Source organism: Mchenga conophoros, linkage group LG4, assembly GCF_057382185.1.
Source record: "Mchenga conophoros isolate Kocher_MC1m ecotype Shallow Benthic linkage group LG4, M_conophoros_male_GT1.1, whole genome shotgun sequence".
Taxonomy (NCBI): Eukaryota; Metazoa; Chordata; class Actinopteri; order Cichliformes; family Cichlidae; genus Mchenga; species Mchenga conophoros.
The window spans coordinates 24,691,862-24,718,618 of NC_140529.1; the positions used below are offsets into that span (position 1 = coordinate 24,691,862).

At 39.0% G+C, this 26,757-nt stretch overlaps 2 protein-coding genes across 6 annotated transcripts in view; both read right to left on the reverse strand.

Moving 5' to 3' along the window:
* The window catches only part of LOC146576138 (nuclear GTPase SLIP-GC-like), a 104,587-nt gene extending 80,198 nt beyond the window's left edge, over positions 1-24,389 (reverse strand). The window contains exon 1 of the mRNA XM_085271183.1: positions 23,957-24,389. The gene's annotated coding sequence lies outside the window, so the exon portion shown is untranslated. The remainder of the gene's footprint in view (positions 1-23,956) is intronic.
* LOC146576140 (nuclear GTPase SLIP-GC-like) lies at positions 1,100-24,388 on the reverse strand. 5 transcript variants are annotated; one of them, XM_085271197.1, is made up of 23 exons: positions 23,727-23,964; positions 17,537-17,624; positions 15,230-15,600; positions 14,844-14,956; positions 14,605-14,658; positions 14,210-14,302; positions 12,709-12,733; positions 12,469-12,552; positions 11,340-11,427; positions 10,848-11,061; positions 10,527-10,751; positions 9,275-9,475; positions 9,025-9,197; positions 8,308-8,362; positions 8,132-8,219; positions 7,921-8,042; positions 5,486-5,662; positions 5,240-5,394; positions 5,004-5,121; positions 4,764-4,872; positions 2,562-2,692; positions 2,350-2,431; positions 1,100-2,262 (listed from the first exon to the last, which is right to left on the reverse strand). In XM_085271197.1, exons 3-23 carry the CDS (start codon positions 15,294-15,296, stop codon positions 2,189-2,191), a joined length of 2,448 nt encoding a protein of 815 aa, XP_085127323.1. In that variant the 5' UTR covers positions 15,297-15,600; positions 17,537-17,624; positions 23,727-23,964; the 3' UTR covers positions 1,100-2,188. The 5 variants fall into 5 exon arrangements, 4 of the variants coding, with proteins under 4 accessions (XP_085127323.1, XP_085127324.1, XP_085127326.1 ...); XM_085271198.1 differs by lacking the exon at positions 23,727-23,964 and adding an exon at positions 17,826-17,963; XM_085271200.1 differs by lacking the exons at positions 17,537-17,624; positions 23,727-23,964 and adding an exon at positions 24,356-24,388.
* Positions 24,390-26,757: the final 2,368 nt, after the last annotated feature.

The window sequence follows — 26,757 nt, forward strand, 5'->3', positions numbered from 1 at the left end:
CAGGCTCATCATTTTTGTGAAGCAGACCTCTGGTTCACATTGAGGTCTAGCATGCTGAAACTTCAAGTGCTGAAATTAATTTAATCTTTTAAAAGACCGTTTCTCTTTCTTTAAGGAAGCAGAGGAGAAAGACTAACTCCAATACACTCAGCTCTCTCTTCACCAAGATGGATCGGTACAGCTTCTGCATCACTGCAGCCGCAGCACCAATCCGTCTGTCAGTCTCCCGCTCCCCTCTCCTATCACTCACAAACAAGATACTTAAATTCCTCCACTTGGGCCAAGAACTTGTCCCTGATCTGGAGTGGGCACTCCACCCTTTTCCAGCTGAGGACCATGGCCTCAGATTTGGAGGTGCTGCTTCTTATTCCCACCACTTCACAGTCAGCTGCAAACTGTTCCAGTGTGAGCTGGAGGCCATCACCTGATGAACCCAACAGAACCACATCATCTGCGAAAAGCAGAGATGAGGTTCTGAGACCATCCAAGTGAAAGTCTTCCATCACTTGGCTACAACTAGAAATCATGTCCATAAAAATTCCGAACAGAATCGGTGACAAAGGGCAGCCCTCATGGAGTCCCTCATCCACCGGAAACAAGTCTGACTTATTCCTGGCTATGTGCACCAAGATTGGTACTCAAGGCAACTAATCAATGGTCATGACAATTTGCATATTAATGATCAAGAAACTGACCTAGCAGTCCATTGTTTATTCAGTGGGCTGGTTTCAGTCCTTGTGCAATGTGCTGTTTATAAGGTTGGAGAAACCTGCAGTCAGCTGAGACTGAAGAAGTCACTTGGATAAGGATGTTTCTCCCTCTGACGCTACGTCCAGATGAACAGAATCAACCTTTTGGGACCTTCATTTAGAAACTCCATTTTGTCTTTACTAGTATTATTTTTGTTTGATTTTTAAATTTGTTTGCTGTTCTGAAACACTGAAGTATGACAAACAAGAAAATAGGAAATCAGGAAAGGAGTAAACACTTTTTCACACCACTGTATGTTGGTCACGCAATGCAATCAATTTTTTGGTGATTTTAGGGTAAAAAGATCTGGGTTAAAAAAACTGTTTCTATCTAATGATTACAATAAATATTTGCTTGCACGTAAGATTTATTGAACGGTATACAATATCAAATACATGCATTCTTTTAGAATCAGTACAGATAAGGAAGCAAGAAAGCTAAATGATATACTAGCTGCATCACAGTGTGCTGGATTAATTAAGATTTAAATGCTCTATGCAACAATCTCAGTTTTGTTAATCTTTTTCTTCAACAACTGTATGGTCACTTAAAATTATGAGATGTAAATATCTGTGTTTCACCAGTGTATCCTAATCCTGTATGTTAAAGGAGGTAATAAAAGAAGCACCTTAGTACCTTTTTGTAATGACATTACTAAGGTTACAGGAAACATGACAGTAAATGCTGAACGTGAATGAACTGTTTCATGAAGAAATAAAGTATGGTGGGTGGAAGAAACACGAGAGAATTACTGAAGACAAAAATCAAAACAGGAATTTAACAATATGCACAGAAGTAATTAAAATTTTAAACATTTAACGTAACAAAAAATAACAAAGAAACAACCTGAACCTAAACTCAAACTGTAATATATTCACTAATAATTCCAAACCCAGAAAAAGCTAAATGGCAGGGAGATGACAGAAGTAGCTGATGATTTCCTACAGCTTTACTTACAGCCATTTCTCACTATTTGTCATGTACACATATTGTATAACTGCAACAAACAAGTATTTGTCATTAGAACTGTGATGTAAAATTCGTACCTTTTCAGTGCTGGATGATAACTGATAAGCACTTACATTAAAAATGTTCCCATCCCAATGAACCAACAGTATACACATCAACTTAAAACATTAAATTATGATATTTAAAACAAGCAACAAAATCAAAATGCTTTTGGAAACTGTAATCTCAGACTCTTACAATTAAAACCATAAATCTCAGGTTCAAATGAGGAATGCATTACATGTCTTCACGCTCTGCTATAAATGATTAAAAACTACAACAAATTTTTAAAAAGAAAGAAATCAAAACCGCGTATCAACGTGATTAATGCTAACAGCACTAAAAACATTGTTCAAAAATAATCAGAAAAATAGTTCATGATCACAGCCTTTTAAACAATTTGTGACATTTTAAGATTTACCCAGTGTGGTTACTTTTTTTCATCTTGATCGCCATTAAGTTCATCACAGTGTTTCTTCACCATCTCAAGATGTTCCAAAACATCTAAAAACAAAGTATTTGTATTTATTAAATATTTATTGTTAGTGTTTGTATTGAGAGGATTCCTAATACTTTATATATTCTGTTTACCTGGCAGTGAGCAGGCCTCAGTCTTGAGTGAGTGTTCAATGGACTCCTCCATGGTTTTCTTCAGTGTCCTCAGGACAGTTTCCTAATTTATCATCAAAACCTTTGTTACTTTTTAAATAGGCAACTATTGAATCCAAGAATAACTGGACAAGAGATAAATTATTGGTTTGATATGTTTCAAGACTGCTTGAAAAAAAACAAAAAAACAAAACCTTCAAATCGTTCAACTGCTCCAACATGGCATTTTTTGCCTCTTCAAACATGTACTTCTTTGACTCCACATGTCTCTCAATAGTGTCCCTCATCCTCTTCAGGGTGCCTGGTCCTTCAAATGCTGCTGCTTCTACAAGGAGACAATCATTTTCATGCACAGTTGAATAGAAATACCGAATTTTTCTAACCATAAGGCGCATCGGATTATAAGGCGCATTAAGCAAAACAAAACAGTAAGATAAGTCAAACTTTACTCAACTCATTCTTCTTGCTTCCTCCACTTCCGTATGTGAAATGTGAAAATGAAAATTACCTGAAGCGCCTGAATGCTATGCTTTATATTAACCAAAATGTCATATAACTGTATATTGTAGTATTAAGTGGACACGGCCCTGATAATAAAGGCATTAGACTACGTGTCCTTTAGTGGTAGAAAGTTGGAGACTCTCGCTCACACTTGTCTGTAGAAGTAGATAACAGGGAATCATCTCTCAGTGGAAATGTACTAGAATACTGTGGTTTAGACTAGAGTGAGACAGACTGTAATAAAACTGTTAAGCGCACACTGCCATTTGGAGATTCACTGCAGTGTCATGTAGGACGCATCTCCCTTCTGGAAGTAATAAAAGTGTAAAATGGTCTAGTGAGCAGTGAGTTGTCTTCCATTAGATGCCTATGAGGAATCGAAAGAACTCGGTGAAGTGTTGATATTTAACACGTACCATTGATTCATTATTGTTGAATTCTCTCACAGCTGCTCTATTCCCATGTTGTTGCACTATATTAATGACTAACCTCGTATTGTGGATGGATTATCTCAGCTGTTCTCCTGACTGAAGTTTGGTCCGTTTACAGCATCTTGACTTGTGAATGCATTTCTCCCTAATCATCGGGAACCTCCACATTAACTTTCATCGAGTGGAAAAAAGTTAGCATTCATCCTCCAGCTTCACTGTGTTTATGTTATGCAAACATAGGTGTGTTCCTAGCGATTACGTAGCACATCATTATATACCAGCTAGTCCAACTTCAGTGTATAAAAGGCTCTGAGATTTTATGTCCTGCAATATTGTTTGGGGTGGAGTTGTGGGAAATGACATAGGCAGAGGTTTGAGGTACTGCACTGCTGCTCCAGAAGGGAAGATTGTATTTCTGAGTTAGTTCTGTTACCTCCTCGTGTAAGTTGTGTTCCTGTTTGCCATTCTTCACCGTGATGCTCCGAGTGTTCAGTTCATGACTAGAAGTAAATTTCCTTAAATATGTTATTTGGCATGTGCCACTGGCTGCTGCCATTATGTAGTAGTTTACTTGGCCACACGACGGCATCAAAGTTCCTTGTCAATGGTTAGGGTGAATGTTTCTGCTTATAGTATCGCATTACCGCTGTGCTTAATTGGAGTTATTATATATTATGTCATGGACGTATTTATATGGATGTGTTGGTTTATTTCATTGGATATTTTTGAGTTTATATTAGTTTAGCTGCTGCTGTAATATATTCGGTCTCATGGCAATTTATTTGTTACTACAGACTGCTGGCAACACTGAGCATCTAGTTGGCAATAAAACGGACGGCGGTGACAATCCAGCAAAGTGGAAGTGTCTTGTCCTCCTTCCTGTATCCTGACCGATACACCATCTTGTTAGCTGTTGAACCTAAAAGAACTAGCCCTCACCTAACACTTCTCAACATTCAGTAACCCTACAAAAGTCACTGCTGTTTAGTTTGCTCTCTTCATTTATGTCTGAAGTGATAGCAGAGCTGTACGTTTTGATTTTTTCAAAAATCTCTCAGTCAAAATATATATGTGGTATATCGTATTTAGATGGAAACTAGTGAGCTAACTTCCTGCTAACTTCTAACTCGGTTAAATTTAATAAATTGTGTTTTCATGGATGTCTGGATGTTAAACGGATTACGACTGGGATTATTCTGCGAGGCTGCTGATTATGGTAGCCGTAATGTTCCGACAATCCATCAAGCGGTGCGGCTTCGTAGCTTACCAAAGTAGTACTAAAACATTTTTGACAGATTTTTGAATGCCGTGTACCACATGAAACGGTTGGAGGTCAGTAAGCACAACCAGAATTCATACATAAGGCGCACCGGATTATAAGGCCCACTGTTGATTTTTGAGAAACTAAAGGATTTTAAGTGTGCCTTATAGTGCGAAAAATAAGGTAATTCACCTCTTTCTTACCTTTGTAGCATCCTTTCATGTTACTCCTGATTGTCTCTGTCAGACTGTTGTAGATCCATTTCTTTTGTGTGAGGATGATTTTGTTGAGCTTTGTCTTCATTTTGTTTTCCTTAGAAACATGAAATACAGATTAACATTATTTAAGACAACATCAAGGTAAAATAACTACAAGTTCAGTGTTTGAATTACTTTCTAATAATAGCTAAGCTAACAGGTTCATGGATAGGGAAGTTCTTTTACCTCGGTCTGGAGAAATGTCAGTTGCAGTTCGACATTTTTGTACTTTTCAATCAGTGAATCAGTGTTGAGTGAAAACGCATCAATGGCCCCATTGAAATTTCCACATTTTAGGTCATTTCTGAATGGGGCAAAGATGTGGTTTATAATAGCAGTATTAGCAAGTTTATGATATAGTGCAATTTGGATACATGTATTGTTGTACATATTGGTGCTGTTCAGAATTAGATTATTCTCACGGGAAGGTCTTTCTGAATTTTTCATCAATGCTTTCAGTCAAATAAGACGCTAATATCATGTTGAGGTTTTTAGGTTTTCCTTTCTTTGGTTTCTGGATGCCATCATTCCTAACTGCAGACTTTAGTGTCTTGTGAAAAGATCTGCCACTTGTTTTCTGAAACAAAACAGAATTTTTGTTTAATTTTTTTTTAAACACATGGTCACAAAGTATCCTGAGGTTTTGATCCTGTAATTAAAGCACATACACTGGGGTGCAAGAAGGACCTCAGTTTTCTTTCACATAAATTTTGGGATTTTTCAACTCCGTCCCGTAGGTGTTGTTCAAAAACTTTTGTAATGTCTTCAATTGCTTTTTTGACTCGATTATGTTGGATGCTCAAGTTTCCCTCAAGGACTGCACACACCTCGTTTTTTTGTTCAACCTGAAAAAAAAGAAAGATCATTATTTAAAGCAGTAAAACATCACATAATGGTTCTTTACTCATTTTTGAGGCGGTCTTGAGAAACCCAGGCTTTTAACAGGAATCTCATGCATAAGTTCAGTCAGATAGGTCTGTCATCATTTGTCTGCCTCTGTCTATTCGTTATGTCACTTCCATTTTTCCACACTATTGAACTCATTACTCTAGTCTGATCATTTTTTGCCTTCTGCAAATCAATCATCCTCTGTTCTCTGTGCTTTTATATGATTTTTTGTCATTCTGCCTTTCAGACTCTCATTCATGCAACTTGCCCCCTCCCCAACTTCACCTCAACCTTCCTGCGGTCACTCAGAGCACCATCCAAACTACCATCTTCACTACCCCAAGAATCTAGACTCTGGGAGCCTGTTCTAACTCCCATCATTTCTGTGCTCTCATTGGTTCACTGGAGTCTCATTGGTAAATAACTATTTAATCAAATTCTGTATCTCAATAATTTTCAGTTCTTCCAAATAATCTCTCTCCTTTCGATCACTAATAATAAACTAGAAAGTGCATTTTCTGAAGAAACTGCAGTGTGAATGCTTGAATCTGAATGTATGCACTGAAATGAATTAATTACTGAATTTAAGTTAAAAATCTTGAATGAGATAAAAAAAAAAAAACCCGAATTTAACCTGAAAACAAAAGTGCTGAACTGCTAAAAGCTGAAGGTTACACAGAAGAAGAAGTTGGAAAAAAGCTGAAAATGTTTTAATTGTAAATTAGAAAAACCTAAGAAATGAGAAAAGAACATTTAGAGTCAGAAAACATCTGAATGAATATTAAAAAGGTCATATTCTTTGAATCACTGAATGACTAAAATGTGATCCCTCCACTTGGACCCACACAGTTTAAAAAGTTTACATCTCTGAGCTTTGAAAGACAAGATGTTGGAAAAAGAACAACGATGGCGACGTTTTGAGGGTAAAATGATGGCTTTAACACTGTGGACACAGCAGCAGTTGAAAGAGAAGTGTTTAAGATGAATCTTGGCAGAGTGGCAGGCAGAGCTCGTTAAGCAGGCAGGTGTGAGCCTGGTTGCTATAGTGACTGCACCCAATGGCTCCATACACACGGACACAGACATGCACCTCACTTTTGCTGCTTAAAATGAACAGAAAAGTCAGGCCGAAACAAATCGTTCCCAAATGAAAAGTAAAAGTCGTATTGACAAAATTCTTTCACTGTGAGCGACAGCAATGTCTAGTCTACCAAATTCTCAGTTTTCATGTCTGTGGAGTTTATTATATGGACGTGGTGACAGTGGAAAGACACCATGCTCTTCTGATTTTCAAACGAACCTTCTGAGCCATTTTAACATTAGAGTCTATGGAAGAGTTGGAGGGAGGAGGCTGTGCATTGGTGACATTTATGAAAGAACCATAACACCTAGTACAATAGTAAACACATTGGATGAAAGAGGACAGCCATGGCTACGTTTTGAGGGTAAAATCATACCTGTAGAGCAAACGCTGCGGACACAGCAGCAGTTTTAAAAAAGATTTTAAGATTATTTTTTTTGCTCCTCTCACTCTAGCAGTTGAGCTGCCTCACTCTAGCCCCAACATTCCGTCCCATACACACCCATTATAAACTCTGAAACGGGTGAAAAAACATCATGAAACTTAAACTGGAACTGAAGAAAAAGTATAATAGATATTGAAAAGATAAATACAAGTTGAATAGTTGAATGTCTTGTCTTCGTTTTAAAGTTTGAATGGTGGCTCTATGTGAACATATGTTGAAGTAGTAAGAGTTTAAAAATGAGTAAGTTGAATGAGAATTTGAAGGGTCTCCCCATTGAAATACATGGGAAATTTTTGTTGAATAAAGTTGAATAAAATTAAAAATATAAATGTTAAAAATGAGAAAAATACAAGCAATCATGTCCAAAAGAATAGGAATCTAATGGTGTTTGAATGGTTTTTCTAAGTTGAATGGTTTTGAAGGAGTAGGCTTTCAAAAAACGTACGGAATAGATAATAAAATAGAAGAATAAAGATTAGAAGAACAATACTGTGAATGCTTTTCAAGCATTCACACTAATTACCACATATAGATTTATGATGTCCAGTATCCCACATTTTCAGTGAAGGTCAGCATGTCTTACAATATATGTTAGTAAACTTTAGTGAACATTTTATGAACATTTTTATTTTATGCATTTTTATGACCTTTAAGGAGATTATGAATGAGGCTTTATTGCCTGATCTTACCACTTCTCTGCTTCTGGCTCCTTGAATCAAAGACAGAATCCCATGAGCTCCAGACACATAGTTTGAGGTCTCTGAATGAGCGTCATTTAGATTTTTCAAAATTTCCTTGAGTTTCAGTATTTCTGTTATAAATTGAAAAAGAAATATAAATCTGAACAATACATTTTCTGTTACACAAAAACATACCATCACTGGTAGTGACTTCACCTACCATTGACATCTGGATTTACATTCTCCCCTTTGAGGAACTCTTTGGTGCTCACTGTGAAGACTTGGAAACTATCCTCACTGAAGTGATTCTGAGAACATTTTTGTTAGTCAGTTTTTATTTTTGGACCGTTTAAGAAGATAATTGTTTTAGATTTTGCTGTCAGATTATAAATTTACCGTAATCGTTTCCCGCTTTTTGAATGCATTCATCACTGCTTTCTTAACTTTGTTTCTTTTAGAAAGGAAATAAAAATTGGATGTAAAAGTAATTTATTGTTAGTATTGTACTGGAAAATTTCAATTATTCTTATTTAAGGTTCAAGCATTTGTGTGCATACTTAGTTGTGGCACTGTAATGAAAACTTCCACTGAGCAGTCTAAAACTAGATGAACTTATTTCAGCCTCAGTAGTTGAAAAAATAACTCCTTTTGCAGGTGGTGATAATGCCAAGAGCATGAACAGGATACGCATTGTTCAGTTAGGTTTCAGAGCGAGCTGCGTCATGTGCTGTATGATCACTTTCGGACTTCCTCACTTTTTTGGGGAATAAATAAAGGTGAGAGCTGCACTTCTGTTTCAGAGACTGCATGACGGCGCCTGACTGTGTGTGCTCTCTCTCTCATGCGCATGATAATAACGAATGTTCATTACAGCCGAATGTGTCTGTGGACTTTGTTAATTAAATTTCTACAACAGCATTTATCTATTTAGAAACTTATTAAAACACATATACATAGATTTTTTTTAAATGTATAACTTTTAATAATGACTTTTACACAAAGTCTTTTAAACTTTTAAAGCAACAAAAAAGTGAATCATATGGTCACCATGTGTATCTGTAACTATCTGTGTAACTTTCTTTGCAATTTGATTTTTTTGTATATTTGACTTACATATCATCTGGTTTTTCATGATCTGACTTGGTGCAGATAAAATGAATTTGCTGACACTCGCCACCATTTCCCAGCAGGCTGCTGACACCTTCCAGGATGTCCCAGGCTTCTCTTTCTGATGCTGCTCGAGTCATTTCAGTCACAATCCACACTGTAGAACAACTGGCAATAAGCTGAAAAGGAAATGAACGTATGTAAATTATAAATAACTAATGCTTTGAAGAAACATGACATGACTTCTGTGAATTACCTCTGTCCACATTTGATCTCTGCTTCTGTTAGAGTCACCGTTTCCAGGAAGGTCCACGAGTGTGACATGATCAAGAAAATCATTGTCTGGCACTTTGACAGTCACACACTTCACAAGTGGCCAGTACCACCTCTTTACTTCTTCTGTCTCATTTGACTCACTTCTTGTATATCTCACAAATTTTTCAGACAACCCTTCAGCCTGCAAAAACAAACAAACAAGATAAATACAAGCCAATTGAATGTATGTGCCCATAACAAAGATTTTAATGATTGCATGAAAAAGAAGATGGGAAATTAAAATAAGACATCCTATCTCAAAAATCTGAAATGAAAACCAGGAAAATAAATCCAAAGTAATTAGATTTTTTTATTTAAAAAAAAAAGAAAAAAGAAAGAAAGAAAAAAAGAAAGAAAGAAAGAAAGAAAGAAAGAAAGAAAATAAACCTTTTTCATATTTTACTGTGGATCACAGTAAGTGGCCTGGTTCTTATATAGTGATTTATTTTACTGCATGTAAACATTTGAAGCACTTTATAAAACTTGCCTCGTTACCCCAAGCACTTTTTTCTGGGTATGTTATTTCTAGCTAACATTTACACACATTCATTCACTGATGGATGCATCGAAGATCAACTGGGGGTTTGTAGATATTTGGCATGCAGACTTGAGGGAGCCAGGGATTAAACCACCAACCCTCCGATTAGTAGGTGACCTGCTCGACCTTCTGAGCAGGAGTTTTACAAATTTTAAACTCTTCAACACCTCCACAAAGAAAACTGCAAGCTCCATGGTAACAGGATAATCAGACAGCAACAGGATAGTAAACCATAAAATTTTAACCACCACAATTTCACTTGTTTTTTTGTTTCTTGTTTGATGGATGTCAAACATTTTGGAAATGAGGCACATCGACATATCGCCGACATATATCTGCTCAGCAATAAACTACAGCAACATCTGCTTCACCAATGCTTTGTCTCTGTCTGCACTCTCCATTAGGGTGGCATTACATAGCGTGGACATCTTCCTGCTGCAAAGGTGCAGCATCAGGGTAGCTTAAAGGTGCAGCATCAGGGTAGCTTAACGCTGCTTGGGTAACTATTGACTGCTCATTATGTGATGTTCATAAGCCACACACTGCTATGTATCTCACCCAAACTGTGGTCTAATATATGCTTTAAACTGCAAGTATTCCTTTGTTCTAGAAGAAGAACCAGATTTTATTTTGGTCTGTATTACTGCAGACTTACTGAGTCACTTTCCAAAATTTTTATCTTGGACATTTGAAACTCTGGAATATCTCTGAAATATTTGTTGTCCATGAGGCTGTGAGTTGATTTTTCTTTCCACTCTTCTCCATACAGCGCTGATAACGTTTCATCACGGTCAAGACAATCACCATTACCACCATCATCATCATCATCATCATCTTCTTCAAGAGCCAGTTTTAGGGACTGCACCTCATTTTCCCAATCCTAAAAAAGATTATATCTTAATTTTAGTAAAGCAGTTTTTGTATCTACATTGTAACACATTACTTCAAAAATCACCATATTCATATTTCATTCTACCTTTTTTGTAATGAACTCGATGTGTGCCTCATACTTTGATCCATTGGTAGCCTCCACCTTTATCATTACTGAGGTACATGCACTGACACTTGCAGAAGGCAACAGGCCCTCCTTATTTATGATGGCATTGATTAAAGAACTCTTTCCAGCCCCGGTTCTACCAAAGACACCAACCAGGTGTCTCTTTTCTGTCTCCAAATCTTTGATTTGATCCCTGTTGAACGAGTTTAAATATGGATTAACTGACCCATTCTCAGAAATATCAAACTGAAAATGCAGTAAAATCAGAAAAAAATTGTTTTTTAAAATGTGTTGAAAAAATTCAACTTACTACTGGAACAAACTACACAGCTCCATGTTGAGCTCTGACCGAGTTTAAATCTTTAGTATGTTTATTATACCAAATACCAGCAAAATGTTACAGACTGTCCCAACTTCCTGGGAAATGGTTGGAAGAACATCCAACAAAAATAGAAAATCTTTATTACTCACTTTAGGAAAGCGCTGAGCTTGTCACGGCCATGTAGTCTTTGACTGACGCATCTCATTATGTCTTTGACATCAGACAGTATTTCTGTTTCTGTCAGAGAAACAGAAAAAAACCCTAATAAGTAGGAACTTGGAACCAGTGTAATGCAAATATGGTCCACTGATATGCAAATGTAACCCATGGTTATTTTATTGCCAATTGTATTCTATTTTTATTCTAATTTTAAGTGTTACTGTTTTGTTAAGTGTTGAGTTTTCCCATTTTCCCATGAATGCACCATAGCGCTGTGCGCGTTGACTTTCTTTCACTGCATCCGCCTGCATGGAGCTAGATGCGCAAAGCTGTGTGGAGATTCAGTCCTGCAACGTGTTGCGCTACAGAATTAATGTTTTCTTTGAAGAATATCCTGGCTGTTTTTTTTAAGTGGTAGAAATCTGCTGCAAGGACCGAGCGGTGCCATCTAAGGACTGGATGCCACTAGAGGTGCCTAGAAAGGACGTTCTCAATCTGAAGGCCACCTGTTTCCTTGGAGAGTGGTAGGATACAACGATTTGTAATTTTGTTTAAGGATTAACGTTTTTTAATGAGCTCTCAGGACACCTTATGTTGCTACTTTTTTCCTTTTTGGGTCAGATCTGATTCCACTTAACACAAAACCTGATGCACCAAAAAGCAAAACAGTGACTAAAGACAATTCAAATAACTTGAACGCTTACCACATACTGAATACAAAGTGCACTGAACTGAAATGGACAGCATGCCTGACACATTTATGGACAATTGAAGTGATATGTTGTACATTGTTGAAGATTACATGTTTGAAATTATTTAAAGGTTTGTTCATGTCTATGTTTTGAACCATTTAAATGTTGAATACACTCAAGTCACTTTTTTCCTTAAGTTGTTGTCAGTGTCTCATTCTGAGTGGAAGGTTTTTCCTTCTTTAAGTTGAGTTACCACTGCCAGTCTCCTTACGATCCTAACTGAACCCAACAAGAGGAGATTCTGAAATATTGTTTTTTCCTTGACCTTGGATGACAGATTACTGTGGATTTGACTGATTTTGACTACTCAGTTAAAAATGGTGACACAAAGCAGGAATAAGTGTGAGGATTTCATATATGTGTGTACCTGACTGTGATCCTGCTGCACAGTTGTCTTGTCGTTTAGGAGATGGTTGCCATTCGCCCAACTCAAGTTCTGACTTTCTTTTTCCTTTTTGGATTTAAACAAAATAATACAATTTAAAAAGAAAATCTGAATATTGAAACTTCTGATTATGGTGTATTTTAGATGTTGCAAAAATAATACTGTGAAAATAAATAAATAAATTAGATGTATTAAAATGAGAGTGAGATACATTTTTCTCACCTTTTTCACTTATGGATGGCAAATCCTGTGGAAGCATATAAATATTCAACTTTCACATGAAGTTAAATTATTATAAATTGTACATGTATGCATAATTGAATTTATAGAAGAAATCATTGCTCCTGTACAGAAACAATTTGTTCTTTAACAAACTGTCAAAAACTTTCACATGCACTTTTTAAAATGTACACACTTATATGTACATATATTCTCAGCTAGCACAGTGATTAAAAAAAAAAAAGGAAAACTTTTGCATTCTTGCCTCTCAGTAAACATGATCCCATGAGTCAATGTTTCTGCCTAATTCAGCACCAGTGACACAGACCTAGAGACCAGTTGGTGACCACCCCATCCCTGGCAACCACCAGCTGTTAGGGTAAAATGTGTATTCCAACATCAGGCAACTACATCAGTTGTTTAGTGGTTGGTAGAGGTTGTAAGAACTTTAAGTCGCAGGGTGGTCTTAAGGCTTGTGTGACTGGGGCTTTGCTTTGACTCAGGTCACCTTAGCGTATATTTATGAAGAATGAAGGCATGCTGCTTCATTATCTGATTTCCAATAACCCTTACCTGATCCAAATCAGCTGTTGCTATCACTATGTAGCAGGGTGTGGTTTTTGCAGGGTGACACAATAGGACTTTCATGAATTTCCCCCATGCACATTAGTGGTGTGAGATACTGCTGGATTTGGTATTCCTTTTATACTAAGTAAATAAAGGCCCAGTATCAACGATTCTGATACAGATACTAATGCTTTTTAATAATTATGGTGGATGGTGGATCAAACTGCTAAATCAGTATGAATTTTCATGACCTGTAAGTGTTTGGGGGATTTTCTTTTCTTTGGATTATTAATTAAAACCAAGGACAGAAAACATATAATGAGAAGTCTGTATCACATCTACTTGTAGTTTAAATATAGTAACTGCACAGTATCCCTTTTACAGTTAACACAAAGGGGTTATGATATATTCGGGATATTTGTTTCAATCACAATAAATGTTATTATGACACTTGAAAGCAGCAGCACTTAGATAGAGGTTGCCCTTAGGTTGCCTCTTTGATGATTCTAGGAGTAACAAAGAAACAGAAACCAGTATCCCAAAAAGTTAATTCTGTTCATCTGGACTGTTTTCAGTGGGAGAAACGTTTCATCGCTCATCCAAGTGACTTCTTCAGTCTCAGCTAACTGCAGGTTTCCCCAACCTTATAAACATTTGCACTTTATATAGTTGGGAAAACTTGGGATTTACTTACCTGGATGATTGAGCATGTAACAAGACAGAAACTAATATCAGTCTCATTATGCTCCTATCAATATCAAAACAAACTTTGGCATCTATATTTTGGTTTGATCCGCCCACCACCAGGGCCATGCAGAGATGTTTAAAGGGGCGGGTGCTCAAAGTTAAAAACAGGCACATAGAACCAGGCTGAACAACAACACACATTCTTTAAGAATCTAATACAGAATCGCATCATACTATATCACTGTTTTACCTGATGGGGTACAATGTTGCTGTTGAGGAGTTTCTGCTGATCCTGCTCCTGATAGTGCAGGAGGAACGGGCTGTGTTGAGCTGCGACTGGAGACTGTAAAAAGTCCATAGGAGAGATGGTAGCTGATTAAACAAGTGCTATGAGATAATAATAAAAAGATTGGTGAAAGTGCCATGTCAGCAACCATAAGGCAACAAAACTGTGAAAAACAAACTAGGCTCTGCCTATGAATCACTCTTTGCCTCTCTTCTTCCGCCCATCTCCTCATCTCATTTATCACTCTCCACTTGCTGTCCATCTGAGGCACAATTTACTATTGCAATAAACTATTATTTAATTATCCACACTTAAAAACCTCATCTATCTATTCTATAATAAAATTGTTTTTGACTTACTTGACCAGAAGTATTGACGGCTTCTTTTTGTGGTTGAGTTGTATTTTGCTCTTCCTAACATAATGAAAACATGGCAAATCCATATTGGCAAAATATGTGAATAATATAGCTATCATAGACACACTGATAGTTAAGTAGTTTGTGCACCATAATAATTCTACAACAAATTCATCTGTAAACTTTAACACGAGTGAGGTTTTTCAGACAAAAAGGAAAGAAATCTTAAAGGATTTAATTACCTTTAACAGCTTTAGTTTATCCTTGAATTTTACTCTAGGTCCAGCTTTTGTGATCAATTGATCAATTTCCTGATCATTGAGAAGATACAGACTTTCCTTATCAATTTCTTGAGCTGTAATAAAGTTAAATAGCAGAAATAACGATTATTTATAAAATTACTTCAGAAACAGTTTTTTAAAGGAGTTCTGCATTGATGTATGATTTGAACACATTTAATTCCCTTTTATTTTAAGCAAGTATCACTTTCCAGTCTTAGGACATCTTCTCTTGCACATTTTGTGTAGTAAATATGAAAATGTGTATTAATAGGTATTATTTTTCAGAGTTAACAAAACGTATAAGTATCAATATCTGTACCCATCACTGATGCACAGTAATAATTTACCTTCAAATGCCTCAATCCAGTCACTTAGTTTCCATTTAGTCAGTTTGTTTCGCACAAAACCATCCATGACCAAGAATAGAAACTGAAAGAAATTGTAATTTCTGATCCTGTCAAGGTGAACGAGTGGACTCTAGCGCAGAACTAAGGTTTCAATTAAAGAGAGTTTATTTACAGTGACACCAGGCGCTATAAACAACCGTGCAGGGCAATTAGTGCTCCCGGGAATCCAGGGAAAAATGAACACGTCCAAAAGTCCTCTTCTCAATCGCCAGTCCCTCACACGTTCTCTTTTGTACGATACACGACGTCCACATACGAATATCCAAACTCACGTCAAAGACAAGGGAAAATAGGGAAGCGTCCAGTAGGGTCTGTACACGGGAAGAGAACACAAATTAGACATCCACAGAAACACGAGCGCCACGATCCAGCGACAAGTAACACAGAGCCGCCGCCCTGCGCAGCAGGTGAGTGGAATAATTGCAGGTGCGCAGGCCAAGAGCGTGGACCAATGACTGTAGAAAATGTGGGCGGCCTGACAGCTCCCCGTTATGCTAGCTGCATTGTAGATCATAAACCCCGCCTCCTCCGTGTTAACGGATGGCACTGGGGTCAGACAGACTAAAATGAAAGCCTTCTCCTCAGAAACCTTTTTTCTAGAGTTCCATCTGCTATTTTAAGTAGTTCTTATCACATTAATTTGGGTTTAAGGAGTCATTTTTCTCACAAATGTATTTTAATCATAACTAGATGCTGTAATGCAGAGGCGGAGCCAGACATTTGAAACACCCGGGGCTTAGCCCTAAAGGATAGTATGCATGTGGGGGTTTTTTTTGGTTTTGTTTTTTTTTGGGGGGGGGGGGTTAGAAATGACTGAAAGATTGATAGGCTCTGTTCTGAGTTTTGTTCAAAAAAGAATGACTTCATATAGGGAAAAATATATATCACACATGCAGGACACCTTAAACTAGTTTTTTAATTAAGCAGCAGGGCAGAACAAAGTCGGGGCTGTATCAAGACACGAGGACTAAACCCCAATTCAACCAGACCCAGAACTGATCCGGAATTAAAACAGGACTACAACAGTTCAAAATCAGGACTACTTAGGACTTAACCAAGACAGAACCAGAACTAGATGATAGTAGCACTAAAAATCATCATAGACCTGCACTACACTTATTTTTTAATTCTACCAAAGTCCACTATTTAGATTGAGAAAAGTTTATATAATTATTTAGCCTTGTTGTGCAAACAAGCCTAATAAATGTTCAAGCTTAATAAATGTAGAATTTGAAAAATAGCAAACCTAAAAAGAAACACTAGGTACGAGATACATGAGGACCTATGATACGGTGATACTTTTGGTAAACAACCATTTGACTAACATGTGTGTCTCACCTGCTCTTGTTTCATCTCTGTTCTGTCCTCATTCTCCATCTCCCTCTCTGTTCCTCTCTCTCTCTCTGTTCCTCTCTCTCTGTTCCTCTCTCTCTCTCTGTTCCTCTCTCTCTGTTCCTCTCTCTCTCTCTGTTCCTCTCTCTCTGTTCCTCTCTCTCTGTTCCTCTCTCTCTCTCTCTGTTCCTCTCTCTCCCTCTTTGTGCTGACAATCATCAAATATACAGTTGAAACCACATATTTATGTACTCTTCAGATCAAAACACAAACACTTTTTTAATTGTAACATCAAATCAGACTAAATGTTTATTTTTTTAGATTGATAAATATAAAAAACATATTTGTTAACTTTAAGAGTAAGGAGAGAAATTATCTGTATTTCTTAATTGCAAATGGCACCAAATTGTATGCAAAACTGAGCCACACTTATGGAGCTCCACAGTTCTTTTCCTGGTGTTGTGGTTGACATCTCTTGATTTTCCCATGTCACAGAAACAGGCTCTGTGTTTTGCCTTATATGCATCCACAGGTGTGCCACCAGTTTACTCACCTGGACTCTACTAACCTATCAGAAGCTTCTTCAGCTCAGAATGGAATCGTCTGGAGTTTTCTTATTAATTAACAATAAACTTAGTGTATATGTACTCCTAAATTTGATGAAAGTGATAAAAAATAGACAGCTCTGTCTCTCTTTATTCTGACATTTAACTAATTCAAAAGATATTTCAATATTTTTCTAAAACAAAAGTTTACTCTAAATTGATGTTGTACAGTAAAAATGTTTTCTCCCTAAAGTGTATGTAAATATCTGGTTACAAATGTGAATATCCTGCTGTGTACTCAAATCCCTCTTGTTTTGCATAGAAATATACTGAACAACATACAAAGCATAATATATAAAATAACATTTACCTGAGTTTTTTCTTTGAAAGAAGCCTCTAATGTCCATTCTTATATTTCAGTACATAACTGAAACTGATTTAGTCGGGGAGGGTAAGAACTGAAAATATGAAATAAACACACGTAAGCTAAGACTCTCTAAAAAAAATAGCATCTGTTCGGCTTTTCATTTCGCCATTTGTTGATTCACTTGAAGAGCAAGTAACGTAATATGGGTCAAGTGATCAGTTTGATATCAATCTTTCGTGATGCACCGTCATATTTACATTATTTGTACAGTACGAATGATTTGCTTTGGTACCTGCTCAAACTTAAGCTCTCCTTAGTATTAGTGATGGGTCGTTCGCGAACGAAATGGCTCTTAGAGCCGGCTCTTTGACGTGAACGACGCGAGCCGGCTCCTTATCGCGAGCCGTCACGTGGGTTTTTTTTTTTTTTTCTTTCTCTCAGCCTCTCTCTCGCACTTTTTTTCCGCTTCACTCTGCACGCGAGCCTTGTGCTTTACGCTGGGCAGAGGGGGAGGGGCGGTAGTTACACTCAGTAGCACAGGAACAGAGCCAGAGAGAGAGAAAGAGAGGCAGGGACAACAACATTAGAAAGGTATAGTAATCATCCACAACTATTTTCGGTTGCAGATGATAAAGGATTGAGAAAGTTTATTCATGCAGGTCCATATGACAGAGAATATGCATGTTCTTTTAGTTTTCATATTATAATTTATATTTAATTGTGTTGTGGTTTGCAGTGTTTTGTGTTCTTTTCACTTTAAATTTGTTTGTTTTTCTTTCTTTCTTCCCCACTTTCTCACCATCTCTTCTCCCCTCTGGTTTTCTTTCTCTCCCTCTCTTTCTTTCATTCTTTCTCCCTGTCCTATCCCTCAGTCATGTCTGTCCCGTTTGTTGCAACCGAAAATAAAATAAATACATAATTATAATAAAGGTCAATCAAATGGACCAATATGGCAAGGCCATGATGATCCACTTGGTAAAATAAATCCGCTTGGCATCTTTCTTGGCCTTAAGACAACAATTCTGATGGCTAAAGATCCAAACGGGACACACAAAAAAAAAAAAAAAAAAAAAAAAAGAAATACCAAAAACCGGCAAGCTGGTTCGTGGACAGATTACCAGACTGATCCATTTTTATGGAGAGTAATGTGCAATACCTGATGCCTTTTAGTGGTGAATGATTTATTGAAATTATTTCCGATTATTATAACATATATTCTAATTCAGACTAGATTTGGAATATATATTTGAAAGTAAACAGCTTTGACTAAACAATACAGGGAGTGCAGAATTATTAGGCAAATGAGTATTTTGTCCACATCATCCTCTTCATGCATGTTGTCTTACTCCAAGCTGTATAGGCTCGAAAGTCTACTACCAATTAAGCATATTAGGTGATGTGCATCTCTGTAATGAGAAGGGGTGTGGTCTAATGACATCAACACCCTATATCAGGTGTGCATAATTATTAGGCAACTTCCTTTCCTTTGGCAAAATGGGTCAAAAGAAGGACTTGACAGGCTCAGAAAAGTCAAAAATAGTGAGATATCTTGCAGAGGGATGCAGCAGTCTCAAAATTGCAAAGCTTCTGAAGCGTGATCATCGAACAATCAAGCGTTTCATTCAAAATAGTCAACGGGGTCGCAAGAAGCGTGTGGAAAAACCAAGGCGCAAAATAACTGCCCATGAACTGAGAAAAGTCAAGCGTGCAGCTGCCAAGATGCCACTTGCCACCAGTTTGGCCATATTTCAGAGCTGCAACATCACTGGAGTGCCCAAAAGCACAAGGTGTGCAATACTCAGAGACATGGCCAAGGTAAGAAAGGCTGAAAGACGACCACCACTGAACAAGACACACAAGCTGAAACGTCAAGACTGGGCCAAGAAATATCTCAAGACTGATTTTTCTAAGGTTTTATGGACTGATGAAATGAGAGTGAGTCTTGATGGGCCAGATGGATGGGCCCGTGGCTGGATTGGTAAAGGGCAGAGAGCTCCAGTCCGACTCAGACGCCAGCAAGGTGAAGGTGGAGTACTGGTTTGGGCTGGTATCATCAAAGATGAGCTTGTGGGGCCTTTTCGGGTTGAGGATGGAGTCAAGCTCAACTCCCAGTCCTACTGCCAGTTTCTGGAAGACACCTTCATGCAGTGGTACAGGAAGAAGTCTGCACCCTTCAAGAAAAACATGATTTTCATGCAGGACAATGCTCCATCACACGCGTCCAAGTACTCCACAGCGTGGCTGGCAAGAAAGGGTATAAAAGAAGAAAAACTAATGACATGGCCTCCTTGTTCACCTGATCTGAACCCCATTGAGAACCTGTGGTCCATCATCAAATGTGAGATTTACAAGGAGGGAAAACAGTACACCTCTCTGAACAGTGTCTGGGAGGCTGTGGTTGCTGCTGCACGCAATGTTGATGGTGAACAGATCAAGACACTGACAGAATCCATGGATGGCAGGCTTTTGAGTGTCCTTGCAAAGAAAGGTGGCTATATTGGTCGCTGATTTGTTTTTGTTTTGTTTCTGAATGTCAGAAATGTATATTTGTGAATGTGGAGATGTTATATTGGTTTCACTGGTGAAAATAAATAATTGAAATGGGTATATATTTGTTTTTTGTTAAGTTGCCTAATAATTATGCACAGTAATAGTCACCTGCACACACAGATATCCCCCTAAAATAGCTAAAACTAAAAACAAACTAAAAACTACTTCCAAAAACATTCAGCTTTGATATTAATGAGTCTTTCTTTCAAGATGGCGGCGCACGTAGTTGCAGCAGCTCAGTGTTCTACCGATCGATGCTATGTTTGGATAATTTTGTACGCCTTATGTTTGTTTTTGTGTTCTACCAGCCAAGCGAATAACATCTATAGCCGACATGATCTCCTCAAGATTGGAGTAAGCTACCGCGAGAGCGTGACTAGCAAATTTGTCCGCTTACACAAGATACCGGTGGAAATAGCGAGGAGTCCGGGCTCCCCATGGATTGTTATCCCTTCGGGGTGGAGGCGCAGGCGGCGTCGAGAGAGAAGGAGACGGCGAGGCTGCAGGGCCGGCGCGCTAGCCAGGCTACGGAGGCAGCCACTCAAACCACCGCTCCCCAGCCTATTCATCACAAATGCCAGATCCCTCGCGAACAAGTTGGACGAATTGAGATTGCAAATAGCAGCGAATAACTTCATCAAAGACTCATGCATCCTTCTTATCACTGAATCCTGGCTACATCAATCCATTCCAGACTCTGCTATTGAGCTAGCAGGCTATACCACACAGCGACATGACCGAACAGTGGACTCCGGTAAGCGCAAAGGAGGGGGGCTCTGTATGTATGTGAACAACAGCTGGTGTACCAACACAGTGATAATAGACCGTCACTGTTCACCGGACATTGAATATCTGACTGTTAAATGCAGGCCCATCTACCTACCTAGGGAGTTCACCGTTGTCATAATAACAGCTGTTTACATACCACCAGATGCTAATGCTAACTCTGCGATCGCACTCCTGCATACAAACATCAATAATAAACAGAGCACTTACCCTGACGCTGTACATATCGTAGCAGGGGACTTCAATCACGCAGACTTAAAAAAAGCAATCCCCAAATTCCACCAGCATGTCAAGTGTGCCACTAGGGGTGACAAGATTCTGGACAAAGTTTATTCCAACATCAAAATGGGCTACAGGGCCAGACCTTTGCCACATCTGGGTCAGTCTGACCACTTGTCACTGTTTCTAATCCCTGCATATGCCCCCCTCAAGAAAACTGCTCTTACCATCACAAAGAATATTACCATATGGCCAGAGGGTGCTTCTCAGCAGCTGCAGGACTGTTTTGACAGGACTAACTGGGATATCTTTGAACATCAGGACTTGGAAATGTTCACAGACGGTGTCCTCTGCTATATAAAACACTGCATAGACACTGTTACAGCAGTCAAACGGATCCGGGCTTATCCCAACCAAAAGCCCTGGATGACCCGGGAGGTCAGGCAGCTGCTGAAGGAGAGGAACATTGCGTTCAGGTCTGGCAACAGGGATTACTACACCACAGCCCGATCCAACCTGAAGAGAGGCATCAGAGAGGCAAAGGGGGACTATAGGAGGAGGATCGAGGACCATTTGAAGAGTAATACCAGCCGGCAGGTGTGGCAAGGCATCCAGCACCTAACCAACTATAAGATCAATCTCGGAGCTGCGGACGGTGACCTGGAGCTGGCAGAGGAGCTGAATATCTTCTTTGCCCGCTTTGAGACCAGGGTACCGGAGGTATTGGAGCCACAGCAGCAACACGCCACCCATAGCAGCACCACCCTCACCCTGGAAGAGCATGAGGTGAGGCGCATGCTGCAGGCTGTTAACCCGAGGAAGGCGGCGGGTCCTGATGGTGTGCCAGGTCGAATATTGAGGGATTGTGCAGGACAGCTGGCTGGGATCTTCACCAGGATTTTCAACAAATCCCTCGCACAGGCGACTGTCTCACTCTGCCTGAAGTCCTCCACCATAGTCCCCTTGCCTAAGAAGCCCCACATCACCGGCCTGAATGACTACAGACCGGTGGCACTCACCCCAGTGGTAATGAAATGCTTTGAGAAGCTGGTCCGCAGACACATCACAGCAGCCCTGCCCCGCAGCCTGGATCCACACCAGTTTGCCTACAGAGCAAACCGATCCACGGAAGACGCTGTAGCCACAGCACTCCATGCTGCATTAACTCACCTGGAAGAGCATGGTAGCTATGTGCGGATGCTCTTCGTGGATTACTGCTCAGCTTTTAACACCATCCTTCCACACAAACTGGTGGCCAAGCTACAAGACCTGGGGCTTCCATACAGCACCTGCATGTGGATCAATAGCTTCCTCTCGGGCCGTAGACAGAGAGTCAGAGTTGGCCATCACACATCCTCAGCCCTGAGTCTCAGCACTGGCTCACCCCAGGGCTGTGTGCTCAGTCCACTGCTCTACTCTCTCTACACACACGACTGCACTCCTCGCCACCACAGCAACATCTTTGTGAAATTTGCAGATGACACCACAGTGGTGGGGCTCATTTCCAAGGGAGACGAGTCTACGTACAGAGACGAGGTGGAGCAGCTGACGTCATGGTGTAAGGCCAATAACCTCCTCCTCAACACTTCAAAAACCAAAGAACTCATAATAGACTTCAGAAGGAAAAAGGCAGAGATCCAACCACTATTCATAAATGGGGACTGTGTAGAAAGGGTGGCAAGCTTCCGCTTCCTGGGAGTCAATATAGAGGAGAACCTTTCCTGGAGTGTGAACACCTCCAAGCTGCTGAAAAAGGCCCAACAGAGACTGTACTTCCTGAGAATTCTCAGGAGGAATAACATCACACAGAGACTGCTGGTGTCCTTCTACAGAGCCACCATTGAGAGTGTTCTAACTTACTGCATATGCATCTGGTACACTAGCTGCACAGGGGCTCAGAGGAAAGCACTCCAAGGGATCATTAACACCGCCCAAAAGATCACTGGCTGCCCTCTCCCCACACTGGAAGTTCTACACAACGCCCACTGTTTTAAAAAGGCCCAAAACATCATAAAAGACACCTCACATCCTGGCCACTCCCTGTTCGAACTGTTGCCCTCAGGCAGACGGTACAGGGCAATCAGAGCAAGGACTAATAGACTCAAACACAGCTGTTATCCAACTGCAATAACACATCTGAATACTACAAAAAAATGTCCATCACGCCACTCTTGTGTTAATCTATGCACGGTCTGAAGCATGTGTGTGGGAATGTATGTGAATGTTTTACTGTTATATCTTATTAGTATTTTAAGTATTCTATCTATTTTATTTATTGAATTTTATTGTTTTATTTATATTTTGATATTGCTAGGGATGATGCAATGATCGGGGACCATTCTTAATTTCGTTGTTCTCATGACAATGACAATAAAGTTTCTGATTCTGATTCTGATTTTGGGTTCATTGAGAACATGGTTGTTGTTCAATAATAAAATTATTCCTCAAAAATACTACTTGCCTAATAATTCTGCACTCCCTGTATAATCCAGTTTTGAGATCCCTTCCCAGACACCTCAACACCCACACACATCATAGGGCCTTCTGACCTCAGGAAATCACATGATAGGGTGGGGCTAGGTTTCACAATGAGCTCACCCCAAACCTTGGCTGATTGTGACAACACCTGTTTTCACACCTTGGCTCATGTGATTAGGTAGAGGATCAATAGGGGGTCCATGTCCATCTTAGGGGACACTCCAATAGGGTTTAAATCTGGGACTCTCCACCATTTGACCCAGGAACTGAAGAAGCTTCTCGGATGAGAGGTGAAACGTCTTCAAGCAATTTAAAGAAGTCCAGATGCTTCTCTTTCCAAACTTCTTAGACAAGCCTGACCTGGATGACTGAGAACATTCACAGACATACTACAAGCTACTACAAGAGACAAAACGTCACCAAAATAAGACAGGAAATGTCTGAGATTTACCTGGACTAAAATACATGCGCTTCACACACACAGAAGGCAAACCACAGAGACACGATAGGCTTAACAAAAGAGACACTAAGGACAAAACACATAAACAAGACTAGGAAACAAAAGAGAACCAACAAAATTAAACAAGAAACCGGAGACTATAAATATAGATAACAAACCTCAGAACCCCTATGAAATACTGAACTCTGGGCAAAATGCAAAGTATCAAGTGAAATTATTCCTGAGATTGAAGAAAAAGAACCGTGAGTTCATAACAACAACAAAAAATGCTGGGACTAAGACCCAGGACAATGACAAATATAATACAGACTGATTCAGTATCTACTTACATGTGGTCTCTTCTACTGAACTGAAGTCTGTTTCTTCTGTGTATTTTGCACTATGTATGAATAGTCCCCTCCCACCACTGACACAGATCACATGGTGACATATTTTGTGTTACGCAACAGAACAGCAGATCTTAAACACTGTGTCATTACTCAGATAAATCTGTAAATTCATGTTGATTAGAAGAAATAGAAAAAAAAAATCATTCTAGCAACTTGAGTTTAGATGTGTGGAGTTAGATATGTTATAGAAGGTGTTGAAAGTAATGCAGATACCAGAGAGTGAAGCCAAGTTGCACACCCTGAAGGTTTTTTTTTTTTTTTTTTTTTTAATAAACTGGTTTCTTATTTGCATAGGCAGAAAGTTGCTGTTGATATCCGGGAGCAGGTAGAAGTGATTTGCACACTAGCTTGAATACCCACTCCTAATTTTCCTCAAAACCAACGACCTCTTGCACAACCACCACCAACACCATTTATTATGCGTGCAAACAAGTTATTATCTGTGCAAATGATATGGTATCCCTATCCTGGGATATCAACAGCAGCTATGAAGACTATATAGATGTGCTCATTGCTGATGCAGGCCTTAACATGTGAAGACTGCTGTTGTACCTACATGCATTTAAACCAAAGACACACACACCAACTAAAACTGAGTGCAAATATTAGGGTACAAATCCACACAAGGAAACACAATGTCAAACAAAGGAAGTCTGGAAAGCAAGGATACTTATTTTACTCCGTACTTTGATGTGTTCTTTTCAGCCTCTCTTACATTTTCAACAAACATATTTGTTAATCTTGATGTTTGTTTCATTTCATCATATCGCTGTGACCTCACAGATACAGAGCTTTGTGCTACCACTGTGCCAGGGTGTAAACACCAGTCACCAGCAAATTCTCCATTGAGTGGTTTGCAATTCTGGAGAAGTGGCCTTGTCACAGCATCAGACGAGCAAACCAAGCAAAATAATTTTTAGGAGTGATCTATGAATGGCTTCATGTGTGTGAAACGTGTTTATATTAGGAAAATTTTAATGGCTTTATATTCCAGGATTTGGCTGTTTTTTGTTTGTTTTTTAAAATTACCTGTAATATTCTTTTTATAAACTTTACTCTTGGTCTGATTTTAGGAATCACAGCAATCTAAGCTAAACTGGCACTGGAAACTAAACACAAGGCAACACAGGCTTAAAACGTGACAAGAGAACCACAGCACAAAGAGAGGGTACAACACCACACAGAGCAAACACAGGGCTTAAATACACACTGGTAAATAATCAGGGAACTGGAGACAGGATGGAAACACACCTGGGAGAAATTAGAACTAATGAGAGAAGGGGAAGCAAAACTAGACCCACTGCACGTAGGGCTGGGACTATCAAAATAAAACTGGAAACAAAAGACAATTCACAAAGACACGGACTTGACACTGAGAGACAGACTGAAGGAATATGACACATGGAACACAAGGAAGACACTGACTTAAACTAGAAGGCAGAACAACAAATAACATCAAGAGAACAAAACCATGAGTAACTAATAATCAGGAAGTAGAACTTAAACAGAAAACACTGGGTAACAATCAGGACCTGAAACCTGAAACCTGACTGAAACTCTTCAAATAAGCCATTCCTCTGCAGATGATCTGTTAGCTGTTTGACAACTACTCTTTCAAGGATTTTTGATATGAAAGGAAGGTTGGAGATTGGCCTGTAATTAGCTAAGACTGCTGGGTCTAGAGATTGGCTTTTTGAGTAAAGGTTTAACTACAGCCAGCTTGAAGGCCTGTGGTACATAGCCGATTATTAGAGATAGGTTGATCATATTTAAGATTGAAGCATTAATTAATGGCAGGACTTCTTTGAGCAGTTTTGTAGGAATGGGGTCTAAAAGACACGGAGGATTGGAGGAAGTAATTATAGAAGTTAACTCAGAAAGATCAATTGGAGAAAAAGAGTCTAACTTAACATCAACGGTACTAAAAGTAGCTGTAGATAATGTTACATCTGTGGGATGATTATTGGTAATTTTTTTCTCTAATGATAAGAATTTTATTTGTGAAGAAGTTCATGAAGTCATTACTAGTTAACGATGGTTGGCTCAAAAGAGCTCTGACTGTTTGTCAGCCTGGCTACAGAGCTGAAGAGAAACCTGGGGTTGTTCTTATTGTCTTCAATCAGTGACAAATAGTAAGATGTTCTGGCTTTGCGGAGGGCTTTCTTATAAATCAGCAAAATATTTCTCCAATTATGATGATCCTCTAAATTTGTGACACGCCATTTCCTCTCCAGCTTACGAGTCATCTGCTTTAGGGTACGTGTTTGAGAATTATACCACAGAGTCAGGTACTTCTGATCTGAGACCTTAGTTTTCACAGGAGCTACAGTATCCAGAGTCAT

Bases quoted from the DNA above. Each gene is read 5' to 3' on its own strand.
- LOC146576140 (XM_085271200.1), bottom strand. From the start codon at position 15,296: ATGGATGGTTTTGTGCGAAACAAACTGACTAAATGGAAACTAAGTGAC. The intron at 14,303-14,604 runs GTAAGTCAAAAA...GACTTTTTACAG, and splicing joins CCGTCAATACTTCTGGTCAA to TCTCCAGTCGCAGCTCAACA. The intron at 11,062-11,339 runs GTGAGTAATAAA...CTCGTTCAACAG, and splicing joins AAGCTCAGCGCTTTCCTAAA to GGATCAAATCAAAGATTTGG.